The 20,603-nt window shown below is 38.3% G+C and overlaps 1 protein-coding gene across 1 annotated transcript; it reads left to right on the plus strand.

Moving 5' to 3' along the window:
• The first annotated feature begins 610 nt into the window (after positions 1–610).
• LOC109701091 (arylamine N-acetyltransferase 1-like) lies at positions 611–14,343 on the plus strand. The gene is given in 3 exon segments (XM_074053450.1): positions 611–721; positions 12,444–12,666; positions 12,669–14,343. Coding segments are annotated over 2 exon segments (870 nt in total). The 5' UTR covers positions 611–721; positions 12,444–12,449; the 3' UTR covers positions 13,322–14,343.
• The last annotated feature ends 6,260 nt before the right edge of the window (positions 14,344–20,603 follow it).

Below are 20,603 nucleotides of genomic sequence, written 5' to 3' on the forward strand. Positions count from 1 at the left end.
CATAGGCCACCAGAGAGTCTTCAAGTACAGAAACAAAGGAAATAGAGCAGGACACCAGAAGAATGTACTAGAACAGTGGGTGCCAAAAGGATAACATAAGGCAACAATCATGTCATGAAGACAGTTTTTAGAACAGTGTTGGAGGAAACATCTCAGAAACAGAAAGAAGTATAGACCAATATCTTTCATATTAATCAAAAACACAAGTAGAACAAAATGACACTTTATGCTCATACCACATGCATGAACATATTTCAAACACATTATCTGGTACCTTTGGATAGAGAAGTAAATGAAAGTGAGGGTGAGGGACAAAAGAAAATGGGGAGATCTTATGGGAACCTGTGAAGAGGATGTGTCATAAACTGGGAGTGTATATAAACTACTACATCTTCTTCTGTACTGGATTTGCTTTTCTTGCACCAAGCTCTGACCCACATCAAACATAGCAAGTCTGAACACAGGCTCCCCAGGTGGAGGAAGTATATGAAAAACAAAGGCCCTTCATGGCCCAAGGAATGAAAACTATTAGATAATATAAATCTCAACGTCTTTACAATGAACTACATTTCCCAGAGATCCCTGGGATGGGTCTAACCAGACTGTGGAGGTGGGGAAGGCAAGGCAATGTGGAAAGTCAGTGAGAGCACTTCCTCTGCAGACCTTGGAAGGAAGAGGATTACTTTCAGCCTGCTTTCTGGTTGTAGACTCTCATAATCCGGTAAGTGAAACTCCCTTACTGACTTGCACTGTACTTTGAAATTGGGGTTTTGTTGTATCTCAAAAGGGAGTTCAGGAGACTAGATTCTAACCCAGCCCTGAATTTCAAGTTCTAAGGTCATTCAGAAAGGTTATGTAGCACATACTTGGAGCCTACTACTGTAAATACTTTGCAGCATACTGGTGAGTCTACAGATGCTTGGTTTAAACTGTCTGGGTGGCAGTCACAGTCCACACCACTTTCTATCAGTGAGAACTTGAACAAGTCATTTAGCTTCTCTTAGTTAATAGTGATGATTACTTAAAAAGCTTATTGTGAGGATTAAGTAAGTATATCAACAGAAAACCGTTAGAACTGAATTTCCTTCTAGGAACTTTTAAACCATGTCCTCTGTCCTCAAGAGTGTGTCCCAAAGGGCACAGTGAATCCTGTAGGAAACAAACTAATACCAGTTCCTGTTTCACTTGCATTAGCTGATGATAAATCCCTTAATAATCTCAAGTGTCCAGTGTGGTTGGATTGTGTACAAAGGAATTCCTGATGGAGTTTTACCATGTTGGAGGGAGGCCTAATGAGGAGAGTTTCCAGGATCTGTCAGTTACAAAACTCAACTCCTTCACTTTAAATCAGAACAAGGCATCACCCCTGAACACAGGCACAAGTGCACTGCCCAGGCAATGAGCCCCAGAAGCTAGGGGCCCATGGATATTATACTGGACTCTGCCCTGTGATCTGGCAGGATGCCCACAGCAAAAGTGCTCTTTCCTTTCTAGGTCCCTCCCTTTACTGCCACAGACTCAAACGGTTGACTCTATCCTGTCTCCCAAAAGGAATGTTGAAACTGTCTACTTTCTAGCTTCAGAGACATATTTTTGTTTGTCCTTCACCATCTCTACATATAGCTGCTATTTCCCTTTAGAGCTGCTTTCCTGGTCTACTGCTAGTGCTCTAAACCTGATCCCTGAATGCTGGAGGTGTTCACTGGGATCCCTGACTGATATGCAAGTCTTCTGTACCCTAAAGATTATGGCCAGCCCAGTAAGTCCTTTTCTATCCAGAGAGTCAAAGGGCTGGCTTGGTAGGGATCTGGGGTATCTAAATGCAGTAAGATGCATTTAGAAAACAACAGAGAAGGGATGGAAAATGAAAAACCCACCTATACAGAAAGTAAAGCAAGTCATTAGCTCTCCTTATAATTCTTCTATTCAGTAATAAAAGAAACTCAGGCAGGAGATATAGAAGGTTCCATGTGAGTACCTACCTAATTGAATTTGTGCTGCTTGTAGCATTACCATAGATGGTCTCCTTCTGGATCAATCTAGTTTTAACTCATGTGTGTTGAGCTTCTACTCACAACTCAATTTGGGGAAAAAAATAACAGTTTATTTAGCCAATGGAAACCACTCTTGTGCATGAAAGATGCAGAGAGCTTAAAGACCTGGAATCGAACAATAAGATCTGTATATCAACCTGATCTTCTGCAATACATCCAAAAATGGTGATTTGTGATGTCATTTGGGGATAAATCATAGTAGTTGGTCCAACTGTTGAATATTGATCATTCAGCAAAACAATGAACATTTGTAGTATCTGCAGGAAAAAAAACACTCAAAGCCCTTTGGAAATTGCCTCATTCTTGCCTTTCTTTCACACAGCTTCCCAAAATGACCACAAAAGTGATTTAAATCAGGTTCCCCAAAACAAGATACTAGGACAAAGATCAGGTGCATGTGACTTAAGGAAATACTGGGAGAAACCCAGATCCCCCTAGATGTAACTTGAAACCTTAAGTTTATCTAGACTCCACTGGAAGTAGCTGAGCTATCAAGACCTCAGGTAAACAAATCATGGACTCAGGGCTGCACTGGAAGGACATTGATTTGGGGCACCTCCATCTTTCAGCAAAAGAGATTAGGGAAACTCTAGCACCCCTCACCAGACCCTCTGAACGAACTGAGGGTTCAGGGCCTCAGATATAAGCACACAGACACAGTGAAATGGTGAAAGACATCTATTGGTCCAGGTGACTCACAGAGAGCATTCTTCCACACTAACTCTGTCCTGAGTCCTCCTTGACAGCATGTGCTCTCTAAACACATGCATGCTTAGTGACAGTGTGTGCACTAAACATGCTCCATTCTTTACCCTTCTGTGCCTGTGGTGGAAACCAGTAAGACCAACGAGTTTCATGTGAGTCATGGTATAGTGTTCTAAATTTTTTTCATTGCTTTAGGCAGGGTATGCATTCTCCAATTCTTTTCTACTGTATCCTTCTTATTTAATTACAACCAGATGCTTCCTTCCATATGGTTCAATACTTTAACCAGAATAAATTTTTTATTTGAGTAGCCATTGACCTGAATGGCTCCAGTTTTTTATCTTCCCAAGGTATAGAGGATAAGGAAGTCAGAGACTTTACCAATCACAAGCCATTTATACCTTTAAGGGCTTTCCACTTTAATCAGATATATTTCGTTTGTCTTGTTTCTGGCTTATAAAGTTTTCTGTAACATGTTCTGCCTCTCTCTCTCTGGAGCACTGAACTGCTTGGGCGTTAATCCCAAGTGATTCGTGAATTGCTTCCTGCTCAAATAAGCTCTTCAAAATCTGAGTGTTCCTAAGTTTACCTTTTATTGGTCCAATATTGACAATACTAGACTGGGTCTTTCTAGTTCTAGACTTTTATAATTTTCAGATTTAATTTTTAGCTTCTTATTTCTATTTTTAAATAAGTGGAAATGGCTTGTTCAGTAGCCATAATGCTTATCCTGTTTTTCCTCTTCATTCTCTATTGAAAAGAAGTCAGTGCTCACAGCAGTCCCTCATTGTGGCCTCTCTGTTTCTTAGTTTTCCTCTTGATTTACTTTTTCACTGGACAATGAAGAGGATAGCTCAGAGTTGTTGCATTTCTCAAGTTCTTTCTTGTTTGATATTGACTTTGTATGCATGTCCTCTTTTTGACTGCATGAGACACCAACAATACAATATTAGAAGGTTGTGCTTCCTTCAAAACCTTGTACACATAGTTCCATTATTTCACCTTTGATTCAGGTGTGGAACATTCTGTTGCCAGACTGATATTTTCTTCTTTATGAAGTACTTTCTTTCCCTGCAAGATGTGTGAGCAGCTCTCTTTTATTTTGAATTTTGAAATTTTACCAAACATATATTCCAATGTTGACAATGTATAATCAGATTTTCCCAGAATCTTGTCTTGTTTTTCAGATTTTATTTCTTCTGTTATTTTGTTTGAGAAAAATATGTTTGTCATTACATACATTTTCTATCCCACTTTTTGAGTTCACTTTCTCTTCAGAAGCAACAAGTAGATTGTCATTGACTGCTTTCTTATCTTTGGGCTTCTTTATGGCTATGGAATAGCTTTGTCTTTTCATTAGCCTTTACTATAAATCTCAAACTTTTCTTCTGTATAAGATGCTATGGTTTGAACAAATGTCCTCAAAAAGCACGTGTTGAATGCTTAATTCCCAGCCCTCTATGACAGTAGGAAATGGTAAAACCTTTAATATATGGAGCTCTTAGGGGTTTTTCACTCATTAAGGGTGTGCCCTTGAACAGGATTTCAGACCTCCAGCTATTCCTCTCTTATTTGCATCCCAAATGCCATGATGTGAGCTCTTCTCCATCACACGCTCCTTGCCATGATATGCTGCCTCACCACAGGCCTAAAAGCAACAGGGCCAACTAATCATGGACTGAAACCTCCAAAACTCTTTTTAGTTGATTATCTGATGTATTCTGTCACAGTAACAGGAAAGTGACTAACAGAAAATTGGTAGCAAGACATGGGGTCATTGCTGGACAAAACCTGGCATTGGGGTTCTGAAGCCTTCGGAATTGCTTCACAGGTAGAGTTTGAGAACGTTTGGTGAAGCAGACTAAAGAAGGCCTAGAATGCTGATCTTCACAGATGATCCTTGTTGTCCCTGAAGACCAGAATGCTAATGCAAATGAGGGCAGTAAATATTATGCTCATGTGGTTCCACATGAAAATAAGGCGTCTACTGGGAAATGGACTGAAGGCCACCCATTTTACATCATGACAAATGATTTAACTTCTCTTCATCAAAACTCTAAGACTTTGTGTTAGGCCAGGCTTAAAGGTGATGGACTAGTTAATTTGATGGAAGAAATTTCAAGGTAGTCCAACGTTCAGGAAGTGACACGGGTATTACTGACTTGATTTTAGCCAGATTTATAGTGAGAATTGGGAACAAAGAGAAAAAGAGCTGAAAAAGAGCTTAAAATTTTGCAATTTGGCCAGAAAAGGAAAATGTATAAAGTTTCAAGCAAAGGAAGGTATGGTTGTTAGTATCCTTAAAAAGAAATCAAGCACGTTAACTGGGACAAGAGGAAAAATGCTTGGAGGGCAGCTCAGGAAATTGCAAGACCTCCCTACAAAGATGTAGAAATGCAAATTTGTCTCAAAGATTTTCCAGAGCAGAATCTTTTGAGAAGACAGGAATTCTTCCCTGGATGTTATCTCTCTGGGATTTGTTTCAGCTGACAATGCATGCAGGGAGCATTTCAGCTGTGGTTCTAGTAAGCATGAGTATAACTCTTCCAGGCGATGCTGGTTTTGCAGGCATACAGAATAAAGTCTTCCACTCAGATTTCAGAAGAACTCCTGGGAGGCTAGGCAGTGCGTGGAATGGTGGAGTCCCTATGAACATCCAATGACAGTGTGATGCATGGATCTGTTGGAGTGAAGCAGAGGCTGTAATAGAGGCTCTAGGAAGTTAAAGAAGCCAGGAATGTAGAACACCTGCTGAGAGAAGTTACAGACAATCAGCAGAGCCAGCTCAAGAGATGGTCAAGTGGGCCACCATGAGCAAAACCATATGGATCAGGTTGCCTAAGTGTTTGAGAGCACACATTCCATCACACTGTGCCCTGAAGGTTAGATATGGAGACCTAGTAAGATAGTGGTAATGACTTTATCACTTTATTTTATGCTACTCTATTTGAAATTAACTTTATTTTGCAAAATTGCCTCTTGTAAAGTTATTCTTTTTATGTCTTTAAATTCTTTGCCCAGCATTTCAACTTCTAAAAGAAAACACCTCTTTAAATAGCTGAAATACTACTAGAGTCAACTATTCCAGAAAAAGAGACAAGGAGGAAAAAAACGATGGTCTCTGAATTAAATTTTGTGTTTCAAAAATCCTGAAACACCTGGTGGTCTTCACATAAAAGTGTAGGACAAGGACTTGCTAATCCTGTTTTCTAATTAAAAGAATATTTAACCTGCATTAAAATAATATGTTTATCCAAAGGATTATAGGACAGAGACCAAGAGATGAAGGTTGTTTGTAATCACAGAAATGGTTTGACTAAAGAGAAAAGAAAACATCCCCTGATTGACAAAGGTGACTATTGACTAAATGTGATCTAGCACATAGCTTTTCTATTTACTAATCCACTCACTGCCCTTCCTTTTCATAAAAACATTTATGTACCTGAATTCTTTGAGGTGACCATTGCAGTGAGTCCATCCATTTTCCATATTACAATAAAAACGGATTTTTTTTCCTACCAAGGCTCCCCACTGAATTGGAGGTCGTATGGTAGGCAGAACCTGACTTTGAATGGTAACAAATTTGGTGATCAGGCAAAAGCTCCTGATTGTGGCTAGCTGACCTTGTGGTTAGGAGTCTGGGGACTTCCCAGAAGCTTGGGAGAATTTCTCTGTCTCAGGGGTTCTCCCTTGTCACCCTCCTCAATCCAGGTTCAGCTGCCTATAAATGTTTTGGTGATGGAAGGAAATAGTCCTCAGCTCAGAGTCAATGGGATCTAAGTCTCACACTGGGGTACTGTTAGTCAGCTTTCTGTCCCTGTGACAAAATGTCTTAGAAATAAGTTTAAAGGAGGATAGATTTATTGTCACTCACAGTTTCACGATTTCAGCTCATGGCCACTGGTTTGGTTGTTTCTGAGCACACGATGAGGCAGAATATCATGGTGTGGAGTCCATGGTAGATCAATGATGCTTACCTCATACTATCCAGGAAGCTAAGAAAGAGCTCACTTTTACAACAAAGCCCCTCCTCCAAAACTCATTAAGCTGTGAACTCATAAGTGGGTTGATTGTTCCATTGATGAAGTCAGAGCCCTCAGGATCCAATCACCTCCCAAAGTCCCCACCCCTGAACACTCTGAATTGGGGACCAAGCCTTCAATACATGAGATTTTGAGGGACATTTATGATGCAAACCATAATGATGTCCATCAGGAATCTTCTATCTTCACTTTTGGGGAGACTTAAATTGCCAAAAAAAACCCCACCTTGCTCATGTTGTTTTCAGTACTGTAAGTATGAGATAATTTTCCCAGCCTCTTCTTAAATGGTAAGAACTTTTTTCTGTTTTATTCTGTTTGTTTAATTTGGCTTTTTCTCTCTTAGTATAATTACTTTTGTTTCTGAATGAAACTCAGTCTCTATACTTTCTGAGAGGCTAACTGCATAGTATACAGTTATGGGGCCCATGACTGAAAAGAAATTGGTATTCTATTTCAATACTGCATAACCTATGTATGGGTTAGAATCAGGTGAAAGATGATCATTTAATGGATCTTTGAATTAATATGCTATTTTACAATTGAAATTGTTCTGTCAGAGGTTGGATTAATAGAATGAAATTTCTTGTGTACAAGTGTTTATGATCTTACTTTAATATATATTCTAACAAGATGGGAACAAGACCGGTAGGTTAGAGGAAAAGAAAAAATGACTTCCCTCTCAAGTAGTAAGGTTCAGAAGGAAAAGGAGGATGAAGAAACTGGGCTTCCAAATGCTTTATATCTGCCCCCAATTGATTGAGGGACATGACACCACCAAGTCCTATGGATAATGAGTGGAGCACCAGAACCATACCTTTCCCACACTATGACAGTTAATAGTTCCTCTCTCCTCTCTCCCACTGCCCTTAAGACCCTACATGGAGTTCAATCCAGAATATCTAGCTGGAGGAGTAAATAAGGATGATCAGCTCACAGGATTTTGCTGGACTTGTAGCCCATTCCAGCTTTGGATCTGTTAAACTGGAAAGGCTCTAACACCCTTTGAAGGGATGATATACAAAGCCAATGAAAAGACACAGCATTTCCGTGAATCAATCAGACAGAAATCCTCAGTTGTGCAGGGGCTATTTCATTTGTTAATCCTAACATGAACCTGAATATGCTTGATATGTTGTTTTCCACCCTTTCACTTTCAGCCTGTGTTTGTCTTTGCCAGTGAGATGCATTTCTTGCAGACAATAACCAGTTGGATCTTGCTTTTAATCCAATCAGTCAATCAGCCATTCTGAATATTTTAATTGGAGAAGCAAGATATTTACATTCAGGGTTACTACTGAGATAAGACTATTATTGGACTGAACTCCTGCCAGTTATTCTGTATTCAGGTATGTCAATGTGGGGAGAGCAGGAGCTGCCTTCAAACTCTCTGAAGACCTACTGAGTGGATACCCATACATACATACTAGAGGTGCTCTGCCAATATATGCACAGGTGTGGGAAATTCCTGAGTGGCTGTATTCCCACTAAGTGCCTCTTGGGCTCTGAGAGTATAGAAACTAGTCAGTGTATATAAAGCAGTCTACTGTTTGGTGTTGCCCTCTCTTGCCCTTCAATGCCACCCACCTCTCCTTGTAGCCACACACTTGATGTTCTGTTTCAGAGTTGTGGAGATGCGGAAATGTGCTGGGTGTCTCTAATATGACATCTTCTCTACTCTGCTAAAGGGTTTTGAAATTTCCCCCACATCATTGGCCAGATCTTAGAGATTTGAAAACTCTGTGATTAGAAGAGAGTGCCTTATACAATATGTTTACGATTTGGTGATAGCAAGCCCTGAATATAATAAAATGCTCACTGTATAACATCTTGGTACTAAGCCACCTGGCATACTATGGATATAAATTGTCCCCCATGAGGCTCAAATATTTAAATAAGAAGTAACCTACTTGGGGTTTTAACCGAAGCCAAGAAGCAAGCTTAATGTTAATTTAAGAATAAGCAATTGCTAATATTAATGTTCCTATAAATATGAGACAGCTACAAGGGGTTCTAAGTATGGCAGGGTTCTATTAAATTTGAATTCAATTTGTATTGAATTTGTATTCCTAACTTTTACTCTCTTTATTTTTTTGATTTATCACAGGTATTTCTTATGGCAATATAAAACTAACTAACATAAAGTAATGGGATATTATGAGATATATATATTTGGGTATTGGTCAGTGTTTATTAGACCTGTTTATGTTTTTCTTAGTTTTATAAATTCTGGAACCTATCTTTTCTTAAAACACATCATCCTATCATGATATTTTAAACTTTTTGTTATTAAGTTTATTTTACATTTTCTATACTGCCAAACACCTACAAAGAACTTTTTTCTGTTCTTTTTCTTCTTCCATTGGTTATCTTTCTTTACATGTAACTTTTGCATGTTAGGTCTTAGCTACCAATCTCAATTAGGGAATTATATTTTCATTTGCTTTCTAGTTATATTCATTTATGTGTAGTTTCGTCTCTAACATCAATTTCCATTTTGACTCTATTTTGGCTGGTGAAATATTCATCTAGGGTTGGGCTTGAACTTTTCAATTTTAAGAGGTAAAGGAGATGAATATGACAGGAGATTCTTTCATAGCATATTTTCTGTATGTAAGAAGTCCCTCTTCTCCATTTCTGGTGACACCACAATTAAGGGCATTACTTTGTTTCTTTTCCCCAGTGTTTGCAATTATAATTGTCCCCTAAGGGAAGATCTAGTGCTCCCACTACAGACTGGTCTTTTTTGTATTTGGTACATAATTTGTAGCAACCAGGGATACGGAATATGGTTCACCACTCCTTGCTGTTCCCAGGACAGCTAGTCATCTGGTTGGTTGCTCCTGGGTTCCCTCCTGTGGCTTTCAAAACCTACAGACTTAGAGACCATCATGTGGCCACCATCCCGTGACAATCCTTTCTGTAGCCTTGTGCAACTCAGATGCTCTCTTTACTAATTTGTCAGGTTCCTCTATTTATAATGTTTAGGAATTCTTCATAATTTATGTTCCAAAAAACTATCCCTTCGTTTTTAAGACAGTCATATATATATATATACATATATATATATATATATATATATATATATATATATATATATGTATATTTGAAACTATCTTTTCTATTATATCCAGGATTTTCACCAAGAAGAAACATTCTAAGACTTCTGAATTAAAGCTAACATATCCACCTTCATTCAACTCACTAAGACAGGTTTATATTGTATATGTATATATATATATATATACACAATACTTTTCAGAGTGTTACCCTATTATGTTGATGATTAAGCTCAAGGAAGAGTCCATCCCTGCCCAGACATGCTACACGTCAGTATATAAAGTTAACAGCGTTCTCAGTCCACTCTCTCCCACGCCACAGCTTTCCAAGTGCTTTCAACCTTTCACCTTTAATCCCAACTTTAGTAATAAACAATTAAAATAAGTTTAGTCACAGAATACCCAAGTTTTATTTGGTCACAACATGTTTCTAATACTAAGACCTTTAACAAAGCCCGACTTCATTCTAAGGGATCTGCAATTACTAAATTCCAACTCAGCACTTTGAGACAGAGTCACACTATGTACACCAGGCTGGACTCAAACTCATAATCCTCCTGCCTCCACCTCCCAAGTGCTAGAATTACTGTTTTTCCCTCTTACACCTGCTAAGCACTTTTATCTTAGTGGAATAAGAAGGATGAGTGGAAGAAGAATGTGAGTAAGAGAGAGAGAGAAAGAAAAGAGAGACCAGAAATAAATTATACTGTTGAAGAAAAACTATAATTTCTTAATAGAGGGCATGGTGGTCAAAGCCAAAAATCAAATGATCAGGTATCTATAAACTGCCTTTATAAACTACCTTTCAAAACTGTAAACTACCTGTCTTCCTTACATACTCAGTGCAGATTCTTAGTTAGGGCCAACAAGGATTTGGGATCTTCTGATTACCATTTGTTCTTTCTGGGCCTTAATGGGAGATTTTAGAGGTTGTCCACATGTCAAAGGGATTTGAAGTGAGTTAGGAGAGAGGTACAACATACCTAACGGATTTAGGGGAAATGTTGCATATATCATGAACAGAGGAAGTGGGAAACACTGACAAGGAAGGAAGGATAGCTGAGTTTAAAAAGAAAAAGGCTATGAAGAGGAAAATAGAGATGGTTAGTTTATCCCCACTGAGCTGAGGGCCAGGTCCTTATACAACATAGCATCTCAGGGTATGTCACGTTGCAAATCAGTTGTTCATGAGGTCTGTGGACTGTCACATTCAAAGCCTGAAGGGATTAAGACTCTTAGATAACAGGTTACAAAATCTTTTCTAAATAGATTAAGCAAAGTAAGTGATATGGAGAGGCTTGCATTAACTGATAGTTTAAAATAGCATTGTGTTTCATTTCTTCATCTTTTCTTCAGCACTTTGTCAGTGCTGTTTTTTGTGAGTTCTGCCAATAGATTGGAGCTCTGCTACAGAACGTAAGTCCCTCAACATTATCTCATTAGTCTGCTCGGACCATATGCCAGTCGTAAGCCAAGCGTTGTTCCTAGAGCACAATTGCATTGAATTGGTCCTACTACCTCATTTGAGCTTTTATAGAGATGGCATGACAGCCTATTGTAGCCAGAAAGATGACTTTGATCATGACCAATGTCAAATTATAACTCTCTTCTTGAACCCTTATTTTTGAAAGTTTTCATCTTATTTAGAGCAAAAGTCACAATGCCGTCGTGACCTATAAGGGCATTGCTAACTTTCTGATCTTATCTCAAGATACTCTTTTTCACTCAGCCTGCCTCAACTGCTGTGGCTTCCTAGATGTTCCATGAAATAGACAGCTTCCAACACAGAGCCTTCTGAATTTCTCTTCCTTCTGTCAGGAACAACCTTCCCCTCACTTATTCAAAGAGTTCATTGTTTGGTGTCCCTAAAGTATTAGTGAGGCTTAGTAAAACTCTCCCTGTGCACCTACTGTCTTCATTCTTGGTTTTAGTTATCCTCATGACACATATCATAATCAGACAGATTATATATTTTCTTTATTTACTTAAATTGTGTATCTGTGTCATTTTAATGCCAACTAGAATGTAAGCTTTTGAAAGGTTAGCAAGCACTTGGTCAATAGCAAATATAAAGTGGATATTCAATTAACTATTTGGTAAAAGGGTAAATTAATGAATGAGTTAATCAATAAACATAAATCTTTGAGTGAGAAAGGTGTAAAATTCAACTAAAAGAGAAATTACACATGTCACATCAAGAATGAATGTATTCTATTGTTAATTTCCCTATTTCTATCAGGAACTGTTTAGAAGCCTATTTTAGTGGATGCCAATTGGAACATCTCTTTCCTTCATCAACCAGAAAACTACATCGCAGCAGTTTGTCACATGGCTTATCATGTAATCTGGATTTCTAGTTTCTGCTACACAGGAAAAATGGGAAAAACAGGAATACTTGTTACTGAGAATATTTAGTTGAACTTATACATGTTACAGCAGTTCAGCAAAATAATTATTAATCAAATATTTATACCCATTGTTCATATTTGCATAGTTAAAAATATATTCTAGCTATAATTAGCCTTTTTCAGGAGCTCCAAGAGCAAAAGTAGTAATACTTGTTTTTGGTTTTTTCCTTGTCTTAGGGGATCATGGACATAGAAGCATATTTTGAAAGAATTGGTTATAAGAATTCTAGGAACAAATTGGACCTGGAAACATTAACCAACATTCTTCAGCATCAGATCCGAGCTGTTCCCTTTGAGAACCTGAACATCCATTGTGGTGAATCCATAGATATGGGCTTGGAGGCCACTTTTGATCAAGTTGTTAAGAGAAGGCGGGGTGGGTGATGTCTCCAGGTTAATCACCTCTCAACTGGGCTCTGACCACAATGGGTTTTGAGACCACAATGTTGGGGGGATATGTTTACATCCCTCCAGCCAGAAAATACAGCAGTGACATGATTCACCTACTATTGCAGGTAACAATTGGTGGCAGGAACTACATTGTGGATGCAGGGTATGGAGGCTCCTACCAGATGTGGGAGCCTCTGGAATTGATTTCTGGGAAGAATCAGCCTCAGGTACCTTCCATCTTCCGATTGACAGAAGAGAAAGGAATCTGGTACCTGGACCAAATCAGAAGAGAGCAGTACATTCCAAACGAGGAATTTTCTAATTCTGACTTTCTGGAGAAGAGTAAATACCGAAAAATCTACTGCTTTACTCTTCAATCTCAAGCAATTGAAGATTTTGAATTTGTGAATACATACCTTCAGACATCCCCAACATCTGGGTTTACAAATATATCTTATTGTTCCTTGCAGACCCCAGAAGGGGTTTACTGTTTAGTGGGCTCCACCCTTGCCTATAGGCAATTCAGTTATAAGGACAATGTAGATCTGGTAGAGGTTAACACTCTGAGTGAGGAAGAAATAGAAGAAGTACTGAAAACTATATTTAATATTTCCTTGGAAATAAAATATATTCCCAAGCATGGTGACAAATCCTTTACTATTTAGGATAAGGAGCACAATTGCTCTTCAAAATGTTGCTACATGTAGTTAACTTTTTATTATAAATAGTTTTAAATATATGTAAAACATGGCTAATAGATTAATAAACCCTCATGTAATCATCATCCAGCCTACCAATGATCAACTGATGATTTACCATATTCTTTATACCTCCACATTTTATGAAGAAAAATCCTAAATAACATATCACTTCACCCATCACAATGTCAGCACATACATCTAAATGACTTTTTAAAGAAACGTAACCAAAAACCTTTTCAAAATTAATCACTAGGTATTTTTATGATGTGGTTATCTTGAGTGCCATACTGATTTGTGATAGAAAAGTTTCCCACATTGGTTAATTGTTGAATTCACATAAAATTTATATTAGTAATTGAGTAAGGAGAATGATGATAAATTTTTTTCCTATTAAATTCAACCAGAATATGTCTTATGTCCAAATTTTACAAAATACCCTCCTTACAAGTCAGGATGGAAATGCAACAAAGAACAATCAGATATGATATTGATTCTAAATAATCTAATACTTCTCAATACACATTGATACAAATAAACCAACAGATAGGTGATTAGGTGCCAAGACAGTGACACAGGTGATCATTTCTTTATGGCTCTTTTTTATAGCTATTTGTCTTTTTGTGTATCATTTTCTAAGACTGATATTTGGAATTTTTAACTTTCAGAATTAAATGATTTATATCTAAACCTATTGATTTTTATAACTCATAAAATAAATGTTACCTGGAAAAACTTTCTGTCCATGATGTATATTAAAACAATTTTTGCTTATATGCTGTGGAAGTTTTAAGATGTTCTGTGAGTTGGTGTCTTCTGCCAGGGTGTCTTCCTTTCTTCTATTTCTTATCCCCTCTATGCTATGATTTTACTTCCTTCTACACATGGACTTTAAAAAATGATGATGTTTATATATCTTTGAGTTCAAATCCTGTGAATACTGGTTTGAATTATTGGATAAACCTATGGCTCTGATTCATCAAAGTAAAATGAGTTTTATACCTGTATATATATTCTGTACAAGGCATATAGAATAAAGACCCAAAAACTAGAGCTGGAGATCACATTCAGTGTTAGAGTGCTTGCTAAACATGCACGAGGTCCTGGATTTAATTTCCAACAGCAGACACACACACACACACACACACACACACACACACATACATTTTATTCCATGGATGAATAAATAATGTTGGTAATTATTCCTCAGTATTTTTTTTTTTTTTTGGTGATACTGGGGTTTAAATTCAGGGCTTCATACTTGCCAGGCAAGTGCATTACCACTTAAACCATGTCTGCAGCCCTTTTTGCTTTAGTTATTTTTCAGATAGGGTCTCCCATTTTTGCCCAAGCCAGACTCAGACTCAAATTCTCCTACCTCAACCTCCTGTGTACCTTGGATAACGGATGTGCACCACTATATGACTCAACTTGATGTTTGAGATAGGGTCTCACTAATTTTTGCCCAGACTGTGATTATCTTTCCCTGCCAAGTACCTAGGATTACAGGAATGAGTGACCATGCCTAACCTTTTAGGTTAGCATTCAATGAAGGTTCTTTTTCTACCATACTGCATTTAATTTCTGCTTGAAAGTCTGCTCATCTGCCTACTTTGTGCATCATGAAATATTAATTGACATCAAATGCAGAATATGTATTCTGCTTCATAATATGAATCTCATCTACAACTCATATTTTGTGATTATCCTCCACCTTCAACTCGTGATTATAATAAGGTAAAGAGAAATATAGGGACTGGAATACTAGTTAAGAAAATGGGTTATGTTGCTGCATATGTACTTTATTTAACAATATAATAGGAAAGTCTGGTATAGTTGACTCTTCTAGATACATGTGGATAAAAGATCAGGCCTCAGTAGAAAGGAAGGACAAAAGACAAGCAACTTGAGAATCAAAGGGTGCATGAAAAGTGACTGTGGACGAAAAAGTCACAGTCACTTTGGACAATGCCAGAAGATGCTCAGAGAAACCTCAATGGAGCAGACAGAAAATGAGGACATATATCCTACAACTCTTATCATCTCTAGCTGGGTCCCTGTCCCAAGGGCATTTGTGGGTCTTTTCCACCACCACTCTGTACCACTCTTCAGGTATAGAGTCCCAAGGTAAATAGTAAGAAACCAGAGGAATGCACTAACACGAGGCATCAATCTTGTCAAAAAGACAGTTTTTAAAATGTAAGGCAGAGGAAAACATCTAAGAAACTATCAGAAATACAACCACATGACACGTCATGTTCGTAATGCATACATAAACACATTTCAGACTCATTACACAGTGCCTTTGAGTAGAGAAGGAAAAGGGAGTGAGAATGACACAACAAAAAGCAAGCAAGTTAAAAACAGACAGGAATTGGTGGACAGCGTGTTTCCTAAACTGGGAGTGTGAATAAAACATTCCAACCCCTCTACCTCCTCTAGTTACTGGATCTGCTTTTCCTACATCCCTTTCCGAGCTCCGACCTTCTACATCACACATGGCAAGTCTGGCTTCAGACTCCCAAAGAGCAAGACCATGTGAAATTCAAAGCCTAAGGCATAAGAATTGCCAGATAATATAAATCTCAGCAGAGATTTTAATGAAAGGATTTGAATAAGAGAAGCATGAAGGCAAGGTGTGATCCTGCAACTGCATTTCCCAGAGGTACTTGGGATGGTTCCAGTCAGAAAGGAAGGCCAGGTGGAGGAATTTAGAAGGCCAATGAAAACATGTCTTCTGCAGATACTGGAAGGAGAAGAGCATTCAGCTGGCTTGCTGTTAGCCAGCCCTACTGATCTGGCAAGTGGACCTTCCTGACTGACTTGAAGTGAGTCCACTTTGAAGTTGGGATTTCACCCTATCCCAAAAGGAAGTTCAAAAGACTACTTTCTACCCCAGGTCCTAATTTCTAGTTTTAAGGTTGTTAGAAACTTTGGGTGACACATAGTTGGAACAACCTGCTGTAAATACTTTTCAGCATACTGGTGAGTACTAGTAGCTATGAGATGCTTGATTCAAACTGTTTGCTGGACAGTCACAATCATATCACATTCTGTCAACGAGAACTTCAACAAGTCACTTATCCTCAGTAAAACAGTTGTCAATCAGTACAATGTGAGCTAATAAATAATGATGCTTGTGATGATTAAGTAGGCATATTAACAACTATGTTTAAGGGAAATCCTCAACTGGATTTTCCCATTGGATACTTTTAACAATCTACCCACTGCAATGTGCAGCAATTTCTGGAGAAAGTTGGAAGGAAACAGTGGGGAAGGTCTTCAGGAGCTTTCACTGACAAAAAGTAAATAAATAAATACGTAAATAATAAATGCCACTGTCGCTCAGACAAGAGCAGCACTCAAGAATACAGAGTAGAGAATTCCATGCAAATGAGGCACCAACCCTGGCAAAGAGCCCAAGATCTAGGGTCTATAGCCTCTCTGCTTTGGACTCTGCTCTAGGCTCTGGGAAGGCCGCCAACAACAGCACACTGCTTGGCTGTATTCTGTTAAACTGTTCTTTTCCTTCCCTACTTGCCTCTTACTGCATCAGGCTTAAAACAGCTGACTCCACCCTGTCCCCTAACTTTGTAGCTATTTTCTTCCCTTCCCAGAGGCTTATTTTGTTTGGCCTTCACCATCTTCATCTGTAACTGATATTTTCCATCAGAGTTACTTTCTTGGCTACAGTGAGTACTCCCTATGTTTGTCTGGCTCTGGAGACCTTCACGGAAAGGCCTGGCTGGTGTGGATCACCTATAAGCAGAGGATCATGGAGTAATGGTCTTTGGGTATAGCCAGCCCAGCAAGTGTTTTCCTTCCTGATAGTGAAAGGGCTGACTTGGTAGGGTGTAAGGGTGTCAATGCAGTGGGATGCTACTCACTGCTTGAGGCAGAAATGAAAGAAAAGGGACAGAAAAAGAAACAACACACATGCAGAAACAAAAGTGACTCCTTAGCTCTCCTTCTAATTCTTCAGTATTAGTAGAAATCCTTGCAGTAGTGTAAAAGATTCCACCATAGTCGTCCCTGATGTGTTCTGTTTCTAGGACGGTCTCCCTCTGGATCCACAGGCTTTTATTTCTTTTGGGTTGGGCTCTTCCTCACAACTCCATTAGAGGAAAAAATGAGGTGTTTGTTTGCTTATTTGATTGTTTATTGTTTTTAACAGGGTCTACTCATATAGCCAAGACTGGTCTCAAACTCATGATTCTACTGCCTCAGTCTCCAAGTGTTGGGTTACAGGCTTTCACTCCACATACACCTTTGTAATGGTTACCTTTGCCAAAAAATCTGAATATCACTATTGTACATGAAAGGTACAGAGGTGCAAAAGACTGGGGATTAAGCAATGAACATATCAACCTACTCTTCTGGGACCATGCAAAAATGGTGCATGCCACTTAGGATGAATTGATACAACTATTAAATATTGACAGTTCACAAAACAACAAATATTGGTGTTCTACAGAGAACAGCAAAACTTTTAGTTGGTACTCAAGGCCCTCTGGAAGTCACCTCATTTTGTGTATCTTAACTTCCTTATACACAGCTCTCCAAAATGAACTTCAAGGTGACCAAAGTCAAGTTCCCCAAACCACTGAGTCAAGCTTCCATGTAAGTGACTTAAGGAAGTACAGAGGAAACACAGCCCTCACTGGATATAATTTTTATTCAGAATTTGTCTAGACTCAAAGTAAAAGCAGCCACCCTCTCAAGATCTTCTACCACCAAGTCATTGACCCAGGGTTGCTCTAAGGGAAACTCCAGCAGTCTTCAGGGAGTCCTCTAAAGAAAATCTGAAGTGAAGGGCCTTGAATATCAGCTCTAAGGTCAGCCCCAGACACAGTGAAATGATCAATAAAATCTACTGGTCTTGGTGACTTACAGACAGTATCCTCACAAGTTACAGTCTTGAATCCTAGTGAACACCATGTGCCCTCTCTAGGTGCACTAAGCATGGCTCTATGGTTTATACTTCTGTGCCTACAGTAGACAAATGGCACCAATGGCTTCATGTGGAACATTTTTTAAATGTATGTTTGGTTACTTTAGCTAGAGAAGCACTTTCCAATTCCCTCAGGTTCTACCCTTTCCTATCTCATTACACCTAGATCTTTCCTGCCTGATATTTCAATAATTTAACTAGAATAGGTTCTTTTTATGTTTGGATATGACTTATCTCTTCCCACCCCAAAAGACTCATATGTTGAAGGCATGGTTCCCACCTAGTGCCACTATTTAGCAGTTATTCGATTATGAGGGCTCTAATCTGCTCATTCAGCCCATTGCTGAATGGGCTAGTAGGAGGTGGTCCTAGTTGGAGGAAGTAGGTCACTGGGGGATGCCTCTGAAGAGTGTATCTTGTCCTTAGCCCATTCCTCTCTGCCTCCGTTTTTTGGCATCCATTAGGTGAGCAGTTTTGCTCTGCCTTGTCCTCTTGCAGCCATGATATTTTGTATCATCACAGGCCAACTGCAATGTAGCCAGCCAAGAATGAGAACTCCGAACTATGAACCCAAATAAATGTTTCCTCTTTGAAGTTCATTTGCTCAGATATGCTGTCAGAGCAATCATAGGTTACTAACAGTTACAGAACTTAGCCATTAGGTCGAACAGCTTCAGAGCTTGATGTTCCCAAGGCAAACAGGAAAAAGAAATCAGAACTTTTACCAATCAGAAGCTGCTGACCAACCTGTAACTAAGGAATTTCCATGTTAACTAATTAAGTATATTTTCTTTGCGTTGTTTCTGAGAGCAGCTTGTTTCTGGGAATTCCTTGGGGTTAGTCAGAAGTAATTCAGGAATTATCTGCTCAGATGAGCTCTTCAAAATTTGAATGTCCCTAAGTTTACCTTTTAATGATCCAATATTGACTATACTGAATCAGATCTTCCTAGTTCTGGTCTTTTGCGATATTCAGATTTAATTTTTGACTTATTTCTATTTTGGATAAGACAAAATAGCTTGGTAGGAAGCCTTAATGCTCATCCACATTCTAGACTTTGTTCTGTTGATATTGAAAGGAGCCAATCTCACAGCAATCCTTCATTATGACCTCTCTATTTCTTATTTGCTTTTGATGTATTTCTTCACTGGCCTTTAAAGAGAAAACACTTCATCAGGATAGCTCAGAGTTGTTGCATTTCTCAAGTTCTTTCATGTTTGAGATTGTCTTTGTCACCACTGGATTCAATGAAATACTAATAGAAAAATAATATTTGGCGATAATACGCTCCTTTGATACTTTGTAGACACAGCTCCATCACTTTAACTTTGGATAGATCTGTGGAACATTCTATTGCCAAACTATTTTCTTCCTTATGAGGCCTGCCAGATCCTTTAGTAGATCTATTTGAGATTTTAATAATTTAACAAGAATATTTTCCCAGAATTTTGTCTCTTATTTTTCAGATTTGATTTCTGCTTCTGGATCTTGTATTTCACTGGTCTCCATGCTGGTTGAGTTACCATGGCTCTGTAACCTAATTTGAAATCAGAGTTGTTTTATAGCCATGGGTCTTTTTTGTACACCATTTTTCTTAATATGGGAAAACTGACATTTAAATTTTCAACTTCTAGGATTGAAAAGTTTTATCTAAATCTAATGCTAATTACAAATTATAAAATATACATCTCCTGGAAAAACTTATTATTTCTAAAGTATATTAAAATATTTTTGCTAAGATAATGTGAATTAACATTTTTGTTGGAAATTTTAGGATATTGAGTGGTTTGGTGTCTTCTGCCAGGGAATCTTCCTTTCACCTATTTCTTTTCTCCCAGTCATATTGTTTTAATTCCCTCCACACTTTGGCTTAAAAGGAAAAAAAAATACATTCTTCATGTAAGTTCAAGTATTGTGAATAATGGGTGATAAACCTGTGAATCTGAGTCACCAAGGTGAAATGGGGTTTATACCTATATAATCAGTGACTGAAAGAGAGTACAAACCACAAAAATAGGGCTGGGGGTAGCTCAGTGTTAGAGTACTTACCCAGAATGCATGAGGTCCTGGGTTTGATTTCTAGCATCATATTTTTTGTTGTTGTTCCATGGATGAATAAATAAAGTCAGAACTTATTTCTAGGCCAGACTTTAATCAGTATTCTACTTCCATCTTGATTTATTTCACTCCCTCTTGAGTCTTGCTTTCATTCTCACTAATATACCAATGTCACTGAAGTAAAACAAAACACAATCAGAAATACAGCCATATAATACATGTCATGTCCACAATGCATGC

This window comes from Castor canadensis, chromosome 14, assembly GCF_047511655.1.
Source record: "Castor canadensis chromosome 14, mCasCan1.hap1v2, whole genome shotgun sequence".
In the NCBI taxonomy this organism is placed as follows: Eukaryota; Metazoa; Chordata; class Mammalia; order Rodentia; family Castoridae; genus Castor; species Castor canadensis.